Below are 12,039 nucleotides of genomic sequence, written 5' to 3'. Positions count from 1 at the left end.
GCAAAAAATAAAATTAAAAACACCCTCTTGATAGCGGTCTCTCCAAGAAATAAAAGAAGAATGAGCATACATAAACCGTAAAGTATGTATAAAAATTCCATAAACTCATTACACTCTGCTGAGGTCTAAACAAATATTTGTATGTTTAAGGCGCTAGACAGAGAAGTATTTCAGTTATTTTTAAGATATCCCAATTGCAAACAAAATTCTGATAATTTACAAACCTTGTAACAATCTCATGGCCCAAACCCAAAGTGTATTCATCTTAATAAAAAACCCATGAAGGCTAACCTGACCTTGCCCAAAATCGAATCCCGTCTGATAAACTAGGCAGGCGACAGGCAGGCAATTAAAGACTGCTACAAAAAAAAATTGGCATCAAAGAGAAAAAAGGCAGCAAATGGAGGATAAAAAAGTAGCAGAAGCCATTCCCAGGCTAGCAAATCTAGTCATCAGAGCGGTCTAACAAAAAGAATTAAACAACACGCATAAAACATGCTACGTCTGCTGCGTCACTAATAATTATACTGATACAACATGAAATGCGGAAGCAAAACCTCTCAAACATCTGATGAATTCCAGCACCTCTGTAACAAAAATGACTTTATGAGATGTATCCACTGGTTTCAACCATGAATCCGCTGTACCTGTACCGTTGGTCTAGAACTGGTGTTCTAAATAAACATTGGGGTTTATTCACATAAGGGAGTGTTGACAGGAGAGTTGTGTTTCCGCTCATTGACTTCATTATATACTATTCTTTCATGGGGTTGATGTGACTCATCTTGAAATCTATACATGTATGAGAGTTTTGATAGTAACAGCAGGTAAACTAACTACTTGCCATTTAAACGATTCTTATGTGAAATATGTTATGTTATAAACCTCAAAGTCTTTGTTAGCGGATATTAGGATTTTTTTTCAGCCCCAAACGTTTTCGAAATCAGAGGCACACACGTGGCTTATTTGGGTGTCAGATTCCCGGATTTCATGATCCTGCAGAGCATCACGCTTCTTGGTTATTGCTCATTCGAGGTTGCGCTGTTAGCGAAAGCAGCTACATTGTTTGCTTTGGCCTATGGTTGGGCGGTCATTGGCAGTAGCATATGGGAAACAGCCGGTCCCCTGTGCCGAGCGCATTTTTTTAACCGTTACCAAAATATAAAGGATATACAAAGCCGATGGCAATCACAATTAATAAACATAGAGACAAAAAATTATGAAGAAGGCCATTCGTGGAGTACAGTCCACATATACCCTGTTCCCACTAGGTACTTTGAATATATCAACCCAAGTAACACCCTTTCACTGCTAAAACTATGCGACGGTCACAATTATATCTAAGCCACATTTACAAACTGAATAGACAACTTTTAAAAGAAGCATAGAAATGATCCAGCCTTTAGTCCTTGTTATTCTAGACACCCAGGAGGCTATTGGTGGAAGTGCAAGTAAAACACTTGAAAAGGTGGAGATAGTAGCCTAAAATGAGATCAAAACAGGGAAATTTAGCCCTGTACTTGCCATCCCTCCCCTGTATACGTCATGCCAATTATATGTTAAATCTTCATCAGTACCGACCTGTCAGATATTTCCATATTCACAAATGACCCCACCATCGCCTAAAACCTACACACGACTATGCTAAAAACATTTCCTATATAAACGACAATCAATATTTGTGATTTAAAAAAACAAAAACAAACTATAGAATCAGATAAAAGAGTTATTCGGGAACTTTATAGTCTACCCATAATTCCCAATGATTATAAAATAAGCTGTTTTAATCCTAGAAAGGCTATCTCGTTTACACATGTCTTATTGTCCTGTGCAGTAGAAATCAAACAATGCTTTAGTGGTAAAGAGGGCAGATTTGATTCTACATATTGATTGGAAAAAAAAAACATGTATGCTCTGAATAAGTTGCTACTTATTGTCCTTTTGGTAGCAACTGTAATCGTGATGATGCAAACAAATGTCTGCCAAGGTGAAATACCGTCATCACTTACAAAGCATGGAGACACAAGGCGTAATCGAGCAATCCTTCTTCCCTTTCTGTCTGAGGTTTCCAGCCACTGCTTCTCTCAGTATATGATGGGCTGCGCGTGATAGGTGTTTGAGCGCAGCCACGCGTACAGAGCTGGGCTTTCACTGTCACTAGTACAAGAGCAAGTAGGCGAACCAGATCAATGATCAAAACGAGAACACATGAACCAAATACGCTGGTAGGATCCTGGGACAGACAGAGTATTGCTCAATACTCTGAACTTACACGTAAACAATGACCAGCGATACATCCACACCGGTGCCAGCGAAGCCACTCAGTACCGATTTCACGAAACTTACGGTACCGCCGCGCTCTCCGTAATGCTCATTCCTCACCCCATCTTCTTATTTTTATTTAGCATTCAAGGCCGTTTACTGTTCTTTTTACAACCACACGCATTTGCGGGCAAGAAATTGTGTCCCTCGGACCCCGTCTCTGCCGTACGGCAGCTCCTGGCTAGTAAGTAAGGCAGACGTCAGCCGACAAGTAAAGGAACGGTCACTCGGTTCGTTTACTCACCTTCATACGCAAGAAATCCCCCAACCGCAGGAAAATGTCTGACGCGCACCCAGCACTTACTCCAGGGGCGCTCTCAACCCCGGAAGTCATTCCAGAAAAGAAAAAAAGAGAAAGTGAAAACTCACCCGGAAGGAGAATGTTTGTGGGTTTCTAGTGTCAGGTTACAGCACTTTCGCATTTCCGTCAGTCCCCACACATTGTAGTACGTGCAACGTTTTATTTGAGTTACACATACAGTGATATTATATGAACTAGCAAAATATTTATTAGTGGCATATCTCACAACATATAAAAAAATACCAATCGGTAAAGGGAACATACATGCTTTACATGTTTCACACACAAGGGGTGCTGTGTTTGAAGGACGAATCTAAATAAAAGCAGTGTAAATATATGCATTAAAGCTTCACACGCTGCGGTGCTTATTCATGTGTCTATGACCGATCACTTAAAAGATAATAAAACATTTATAAGTAGGGTGCATATATGTCTTAGAGCTTTCATGATCTTGTATGCTTAATCATAGGCCTATAGAACCAAGTTATCCCTGGTACTTTCTGGCTACCCAGAGCCCACCATTGTGGGATGCGGGTAGGAGCGGAACACGCTATTTTTCTTGGGGAAGTGGGCAGGGAGTGGGGTATGCCACAACGGCGCTCCCACGACCCAGACTTTCCCCTTAATGACCCGGAGAAGCGGTGCTTCCCAGTACTCCCAACCATCATCATAATCAAGCAATCTGAATAATCAACAGCTTCAACACATCATCGGAACCAGATCAACTCATCCCCATCCAAGCAGTCCTCTCCTGATGTCTCAATTCCCCCTCAACCACCAACTAGATTGTAAGCTCGCAAGAGCAGGGCCCTCTCCTTTGCACCAGTTTGTTATTGTATGTGTTATTGTCTGTGTTTCTAAATTGTTCTTCTGACTGTAACAGTGCTGCAGAATCTGCTGGCGCTTTATAAATAAATGTAATATAATGTAATTCCTCTGGACATAAGGATGCATATTCTGGACCTGAGACGTACTGTACCATTTTTATTGAGGTATTCTGTATAAGTTTGCACCAGTAGGAAGAATAGATAGGTGTAGATCATTCACTTATTTCCCATCTTCACTGCTGCATCACTCTTCTTGTTGGAAGTACAGGAGGAAAGTTTATTTCAAAGAAGGAGCAATTCAATGTTTCTATATTCAATCTTCAATCCTGCTGCTAGGGTGAAGGCATTAGGAGCAGATGTGTTCCCTCAATGACTGTGTATGTGCTCTGCCGTCTGCAACGCATTCTGCAGTGCCGCTTGCTCTTTCCTCAAAAAAAGGACATCAATGAAACAAACATTGTCTTCTGATGCCATAGATGATTTATAGTTGCACTAACCACCAAATGGAGAGCAGCTGTTGCAACTTCCTCACTTAACTATTCACAATTAAGAGCCAACAGATATAGGTTCCCTCCACCAAAGACTGAGCTGGCCCTGTGTGATGCATAATTCAATGGGTAAAGAAATCTCACTGATTTCACTACACATTTTGCAGGGCCAGACAGACTCTTCCTGCAGCAGAAGTTCATTGGGATTGGAAATTCATTCGTAAATTTAGTGAATAGACCCCAGTGAGCGAAAGCACTAGGACCACATGTTCAAGTGTGACTGGCCACTATTTTGCATAGCATTCCTGTGTACATTGGCTCTTTATTAATAAAGGCTAATAATAAAGTAATAAAAACTGTAAGCAAAAGATAGACTTCGTAAACGTTACTAATAGCAGACTTTAGAGTTTACGTATTGCTCAGGTTGATAGGAAGGTTAATAAATGCAAACACATCAGATACACAGCATTAGTGTGTGTGTGTGGGGGGGGACTAAATCAATGTAAACGTGATCTACTGCTAAAGAAACATATGCTCTGACGTTTATAAACCAATTTGAGGTCCATCATCAGATGTTCACCGATGTGGCATAGCCTAGTTGCCATGGAAACGGATCTCGACCGTACACTCATAGCCTGAAATCATATATAGCCTGGGCTAGATGCGTCGTTATTTGAACATGGCTATTTAGTAGATTTAAAACCCATCAACATTCCAACCTCCACGTTACATTCAAACAGTATGATTGCTTCGTATACTACAGCAGGGCATAATCCCCCACCCTCAGATATAACCATCGCCGGAAAGCAGACGGGATTCTATTACCGTATTGCTGCTGTTGCCTCCGGGCCCGACAACAGCACAGTGCACCGGCAGCACCAGCTGAAACTACTACTCCCGACATGCTTTGCAAGCGGCTCCTGTAACGGTCACGTGGATGATATCATCGATTGTGAAGGAAAACCGGGGCTGTTATTTTTGCGGTGATCACATCTAAGCTTCAGGTTGCGTTGTCATGGAAATAGGTGACCCACCTATAACCACCTCGTCGGCTCTCAGGGGCCCTGTAATTGGAGACATTGGTAAGAGGGTGTTTTAGTTAGAAAACACGGTCGGTGTTATCAGGTACAATTGCTTTGCCTTTGAGCTCACCAAATGTTCCTAAATATTTAGTATCCGACTAAGCAGCTTAAAAATGAGTTCCATAAATGAATACAATATATACCGCTTTTCTTCAGCATGAGTCCCACTCTTTACTATTTAGTCCACCCATGTGAATTATATAATGTGTTTTAAAATTAGGTGGGCTTTCTTTGTGTTCCATGGCATAGATTCTATGATTCTGTAAAGTCACCGTTTGTGCTGAAAGACATAAAAAAATATATAGACCTCAGAGATGTCATCGTGACATCATAAACCGTACAGACTGATCACTAGAAAGATCCCGAAATTTTAAAAAGAAAATCATTTTTAAAAAAATATCAAAATAACGACCTATCTGCCCCTGGAATAAAAACATTATATAACGTGTGTAGGTACAATAAACATAAAAAAGAGTGGTTAAACAAACTTATAATATGTGGCCAGAAAAAAAAAAGCTTGTCATTAGAATGAGAAATGCCTTTGTTGTTAAGAATCTTTTTTTCCCTTCATGAGCAGATTTTCGCAGTATATGCCAGAAAAAATATCAAGGCTTCCTTAACCTAATTGCCTAAATGAAAATGAATTCAATTCAACCGCTTGATTGTTTTTAACAATGAAAGTTGAAAGATTGTTGGCATTAGGCCCAGACAGATACATTTTATAATTGGTAAAGCCATCTGCGCTTCAAATAGTATTATTCAAAGCCGTATTATTAAATAGCTCTAGCTCTCATGTGGTTAGCTCAATTGATTTCTATTTATCATTTAATATTAGGTGTCAGAGACAATCACAGCATTTGCATGTCGAAACTAGCACTTGTAAACCGTTAAAGAGCCTGTAGCAGTTTACGCTGGAACTGATGTTCTATGCCATCCATCATGGTGAACATCATGATGGTGGAGAGTGACATGGGTGCGAAGGGGTTAAATCCTTTTCCCACTAAACTACCAATCTGCCATACATGGGAATCTGCTAGTTTTAAAGGTTTTTGTATAGTACCAGTTTATTAGAGCTTCAGGGATGGTCACATCTTAAAAAAAACCCAAAACACTAAGAATAGTTAATTCTGTTTGAAATAATTGACTACCGTGGGATTTTGTCACTCAGGAATTGGTAGTGTAGGATAGAGCAGATCTCCGTTTAGTACAGAACCCAGGGGCACGGTGCAATTCACTGGGGTTGTATTAAATGTATGCCATCTACACAGTGGTGGCGAATAACTCCGCAGAGCTTCTCATAGAAACAACTCATAAGCAATGTTCCCTCTAATTTTTCTTGGGTGGTGTGCGCAGAAAATTTCTGTTGTGCAAAATTTTCCCCAGAGCCAAAATTTTGTGCGCACAATATGCTTCTACAGTCCATATAAAGTTGATGGAGCTGAAAAAAAATCACATTGCAAGGGGGGTGGAGCTATATATTTCCAACTCCATGGTCTATTTTAAAGGTGAAATTCTTACTGCAAAAGTTAATTATGAGCGAATCACGAGCAGGGTCTCCAGGCTGCATAAAGGATCAATATATATATATGTGTGTGTATATATAATAATTTTTTTTATTGGGAAAAACTGCATAGCTTCTGTCGTTAGGCAGGGGTACAGTATAACACCTATCATTATATACTGAGGCACACATTGACAGTATTGCAGCATAACTGCTATCATTATATACTGAGGCAAATATTGACAGTGGTGCAGCATAACTTATTATATACTGAGGCACTCACTGACGGTGGTACAGCATAACTGCGATCATTATATACTGAGGCAAGCATTCATGGTGGGGCAGCATAACACCTATTACTATAAACTGAGGCACAGCACAACACCTATCGCTATACATTGAGCCAGACATTGCCAATAATGTAGCATAACCCTTATCACTATATACTAAGCTAAACACTGATGTGGTGTAGGCCTACCGCTTCAGTGTCTGGCTTATAAAGGGATGCACCGAAATGAAAATTCTGGACCGAAAATTCAGCATTCACTTGACCGAAACTGAAAATGACCCCCCCTTTAAAAAAACCCACTTTATTAAAAATAACACACCAAAATTGGACAAAAAAAAACTAGCAACAATATTATATATATATATATATATATATATATATAATTGCTAACAGCAATCACACTCCTATCATGCCCAGGCAGCCGGTACATGCTGGAATCTGGGCATCATATTAATGTGATTACAGCCTCCCTATGCCATGCTATCCCCCCCCCACTTACACATCCATGCTATCACACACACACTCATTCACAAACATTCAGCATAAACTACAGCATAACACCCATCACTCTCACACACTTACTAATCCACTCTCACTTAATGTTTTCCTACCCTTTCTCTGTTAGTTACTTTTCCTCCTCCTCTTCGTTCTTCCTCTTGACTCTTCTTCTTCTGTGTCCTGTCCTTCCGGTGCAGTGAAGGTGGTGGGCGGGGCTTCAGTGCTGTGCGCCTGGATATGACATCAAATCCCGACGCACAGCATCAGTTGCTTCGCGCATCGGAAGGGAGCAGGATCGGAGGTCTGTATTAACAGACCTCCCGCTCCCTTGATTGATTTTTAGCCGGTTGGAGGGAGATCCTTGATCTCCCCAACCGAGCTTGCTCCTCCATCGGCGGACATTACTGGACGGACTGCCCGCCCCCCCCAGCTCCCCGTTAGGTACTGTGCGCACAATTGTATGACGTGCGCGCGCACAGCTTAGAGGGAACACTGCTCATAAGTTTCAAAATTACGTTTTCTGCACAATGAATATTATCTTAATATATTTATTCCTGCTTGACGTTTGTTTTCTTAATTAGGCAATTGGGTTGACCGAACACCAATTCATGATGCTTCAAGACATGGCCACACATTACAACTTAAGCAGCTGATCGATACCGGAGTCTGCGTGAACTTGGTGACTGTGGACTCCATAACCCCCTTGCACGAAGCTTGTCTTCAGGGACACATTCAGTGTGTGAAATTGCTGCTTGCTGCAGGAGCCCAGGTTTTGTAACATTATATATTTTGTAATGATATTTACAACACACAGCCACAATTATCCATTTGCATTAACTGGGTTGCCAAGAGCATGTATTGGGCATAATCATAACACATGGTGATTTAGTTTTTGTATATGATACTAAAATAGATAAATATACATGTTCTGTGCTCAAAGCCACTCATTTTAAGATATGTTTCTAATAAATGACTGTACGATCAATCACATTCCTTGTGAATTATACGCCAGTCGAAACTCTCTTCTCTTGTGGACAGATCCGATTAACACACTAGCACTATTTTACTGATAACTTTATGTTTCACTTATACATATTACCATTACTACAAATATTGGCCTGCCCTCTCCTTATAAATTAAACAGATTAAGTCATAGTTTTGTGGCTGTTCGTAGAAAAAGCAGGATTATGAGCAATTTTTTTGCCCCAAGTAATTATAATTTTGCCGTCACTAGCATATTTTTGTAATTCTTTTTAATTTAGTTTCAACTTGCAGTTGCAATGCTTGAATGTATATATATTTCTTGTCTTTATTAGGTGGACGCTAGGAATGTTGATGGAAGTACACCACTTTGTGATGCCTCTGCCTCTGGCAGCTTGGAGTGCATGAAGCTGCTCTTGGATTATGGAGCGAAAGTGAATCCTCCACTTTTTACTGCTTCCCCTCTTCATGAAGCGTGTATGAATGGTATGTGACCCTGGAGTCAAGTTTTTTTTTGTTATTTATTGTAGAGCCATTTATTCCATAATTCGGATAGGTGTGCCATATGCATTTGTTTTGTTTCGCTGAGATTAGCAGTAACATGAATTGTACTGCACCTTACATTTAAACTTTATTCGGAAAGAAAAAAATCACCAAAAAAGGCAAAAAACTTTGCTTTAACATTCAAAATGATTAGGTATGTATTATGCTCTGTTAAAGAAAGTTTGGTTCTTTTTGCACTATGCATACTTTTTTCTTTCAATTTAGAGCACACCATTCTAGGTGCTTTATGGTAGAGTATAGGATTCCCTTTTTCAGGCAGTCTAAGTACTTTTGAACAGAGGCATGTAATGGCCTAGGCAGATGTAGGGGTTGGCTGCCCCTCTCCTGCAAAACCTGGCTCTTAGGTGCGTCGCTGTTAGTGTGCCAGTTGGTACGATTAGCTAATGCCTTGCAATGTTCCCTGCCACAATACAACAATGTTACATGCATTTTATAGGGTGCTAACAGTGAAAAGAAAATACACTGGAACCTCCTCTGTTTTGGGACATATTTGAGTACACTTTAAACTATTCCAGGTAATCCTGAATGTGTGAAATTCTTGATAGAAGCGGGTGCTAATCTAGAAGCTCATGACTGCCACTTTGGGACCGCACTGCATGTAGCCTGTGCCAGGGAGCACCTTGACTGTGCCAAAGCCTTACTCTGTGCAGGTATGTGCGAGACCTTTAACTATGAAGTGAACATGATGACAAGCTCCGTCTCATCTCTGCTCGGTCATTTCAAAGTAAGGCCAACACAGAAAGTAGTGCTAAACAAATAGCTTTGTAACTTTTCTCCTATTTAGTCTTATGTGTTGGCCAGATCTATGTATCATAAATGATGTTTTATTGTAGAAAAATAAAATTGTGATTATAAGGATAATTTCATAATAAAGCAAGAGCTATGAACAAAACGACCTTTGTATCAAATAAATTTGCTTAATTTTATTCAAATACCTAGGAGTATAGAAAAAGTTTGGTCATTTACACAATTTAATTTACAAATAAGCATATATTTAAAAAAAAAAACTGCAAATGATTCTGTTCCCATTCTGAAACTGAGCTCAAAAGCAAGGACTATTTGACATAAAATAAATCACAAAAACATTATGATTTTTTAACACAAATTTACTTTATTATAACTAGTCAACATGAATGCTAGGGCAACTGTTTTCCTCTTATTTTAAAAAAAAATGTTCAGCCTTTTTGTAATCATGTTAATTGTATAGAAACAGTCCATATATATATATATATATATATATATATATATATATATATATATATATAGTGAAATAGTCAAAACTTGCACCACTAGAGAGCCCTTTTTGTGTTCCTTGGTGCTAACTGGTCTTATCCCCATAGCTAGCAATGAAAAAGTCCTGTTGATGATTCTTCTTTTTACTGGTGTGAGAACGCATTAAAAACCTGGTACCAAGTAATATTTACACGTAGCCCCTCCAGATTCTAAATTTGCTGTGTTCTCAGGAGCTAATGTAAATGCAGCAAAACTCCATGAAACAGCCCTTCACCACGCCGCCAAGGCGAAGAACAAGGATCTGATTGAGATGCTTGTTGATTTTGGAGGAAACGTTTATGCCAGAGACAACAGGGGGAAAAGGCCTTCTGATTACACCTGGCCAAACAGCCCCACAGCAAAATGTTTTGAGTACTATGAAAGTAAGTATTGCTTTGGCTGAATTATTATGAATAATGTTTATGTTTCCAGTTAGTCCATTATAGTTTAGTTAATGTTGATCAGGAGCAATATTGTTCTTCGTAATGCTGTGAGCACCAGCTTTACAGATTTTTTTTTAGTATTTGGAATTGTTGAAAGTGTCAATTTTTAGTGATTTGCACACTTATTTTTTAGAAGTGTTTTTTCCTTCGGGTTCTTTTTCTGTTTCTGACATGACATTAAAATTCCATTCCAAGGAAGTTTAAACACATTACAAGTGAGATTACTTGGGTTTCCTCCAGAAAGCCCTTTATAGTTTACACCTACATCTGTCAAAGCTTCGCATTACATCATTGGGCCTGGAAACTACTCGCTGATAGCCTTGTATAGGCAACAGGTCATCGTCATGCCATTCCTGTTACATGGTTCTCTGAAGTTATTTATGTCCTCTGCTTATACGATTCCTAGTCTATCATTTACGATTACAAACAGCAGAAATAACTTCAAATAAATTGCGCTGTTTTAATTATTCTTTTGTGACTGTTTTGATACAGTGTGTGAATACCTGTGTTTTGTCAAAAGTATCTTAAAGTTTTCAACTTCTGCAGGGATGCCCAGAACTTTGGCGCAGCTTTGTCGGATCACAGTCAGGAAAGCCCTTGGACAAAAAGCAATAGAAAACGCCTCCAAATTAAACATACCTCCAAGACTTATCGAGTATATTTCGTATAAATAAACTAATTAAGAGGCTGTCATGGACATCTGTCCTCCCGAACTAGGTAATACATGCACACTTAATGCTGACTTTCAAATGAATATGTTAAACTGTTTTTATATTATTGCTTAAAATAAAGGTTTTAGCTAACCTTATTCCCTTACAGAATAGTTTACATCACATCCTTAACATTAGGAGTACAATTATACAGCTTACCAATTGCTTATAATGTCTTATAATATATGATCAATCATTTCTGTCTGCCTGCCTGGCTAGATTAAATAGATTAAAAACATCTTTCTTGGTTAACTAGGAGAGTCGCAAAACATTATTTGTTGAATTTAAATGTAATGTCTATGTATTTCTATGAGTAACTTCAAGTACTGTTATGGAAACATAGAATTTGATGGCAGATGACAGCCATTTCCCATAAACTATGTATTTTTTCCAGTTGTAAAAACCCCTGACATTTTCTAGGAGTAGGTGTTTACATGCTTTATTCCAAAAATGACTTACCCATTTTGTGATGCATACAATGTGTCTTCCTTGACGTAGAAATATTTGGCCAGCCTTACCGTGTATCCCTTAAAAGCAAACTTGGGCTACTTGCGTTACAATATATCACGAAGAGAGCACGTCCACACCTGCTAATATGTTGTTAATTAGATGAAATGATCAGTTTTAATTATAGTAGTAGATCTTCAGTAGAGATTGCTTATGCACCTTGAACGGATATAACTGGAATCTTGAAGTTTTAAGCAGTTCCCAAGTTGTGCAATCTATGGCAGACACATTATTAAATGAATTATTGGGCTGTC

The 12,039-nt window shown here is 39.1% G+C and overlaps 1 protein-coding gene across 1 annotated transcript; it reads left to right on the top strand.

The window, feature by feature from the left end:
• The first annotated feature begins 4,953 nt into the window (after positions 1–4,953).
• On the top strand, positions 4,954–11,242 carry LOC149298771 (ankyrin repeat and SOCS box protein 13-like). The gene is made up of 6 exons (XM_089487085.1): positions 4,954–5,020; positions 7,890–8,077; positions 8,625–8,775; positions 9,369–9,503; positions 10,317–10,508; positions 11,115–11,242. Exons 1-6 carry the CDS (start codon positions 4,954–4,956, stop codon positions 11,240–11,242), a joined length of 861 nt encoding a protein of 286 aa, XP_089343211.1.
• The last annotated feature ends 797 nt before the right edge of the window (positions 11,243–12,039 follow it).

The sequence above is a fragment of the Sceloporus occidentalis genome, unplaced genomic scaffold, assembly GCF_023333645.1.
Source record: "Sceloporus occidentalis isolate IW3139 unplaced genomic scaffold, rSceOcc1.0.p SCAF_31, whole genome shotgun sequence".
NCBI lineage: Eukaryota > Metazoa > Chordata > Lepidosauria > Squamata > Phrynosomatidae > Sceloporus > Sceloporus occidentalis.
This window is presented reverse-complemented; position numbering and strand designations above follow the sequence as displayed.

What these genes read in the sequence shown, in the direction of transcription:
- LOC149298771 (XM_089487085.1), top strand. Translation starts at nt 4,954, where the DNA reads ATGGAAATAGGTGACCCACCTATAACCACCTCGTCGGCTCTCAGGGGC. An exon ending in TGCTTGCTGCAGGAGCCCAG is followed by an intron (nt 8,078 to 8,624) that starts GTTTTGTAACAT and finishes TGTCTTTATTAG; the next exon opens with GTGGACGCTAGGAATGTTGA. An exon ending in TCATGAAGCGTGTATGAATG is followed by an intron (nt 8,776 to 9,368) that starts GTATGTGACCCT and finishes AAACTATTCCAG; the next exon opens with GTAATCCTGAATGTGTGAAA.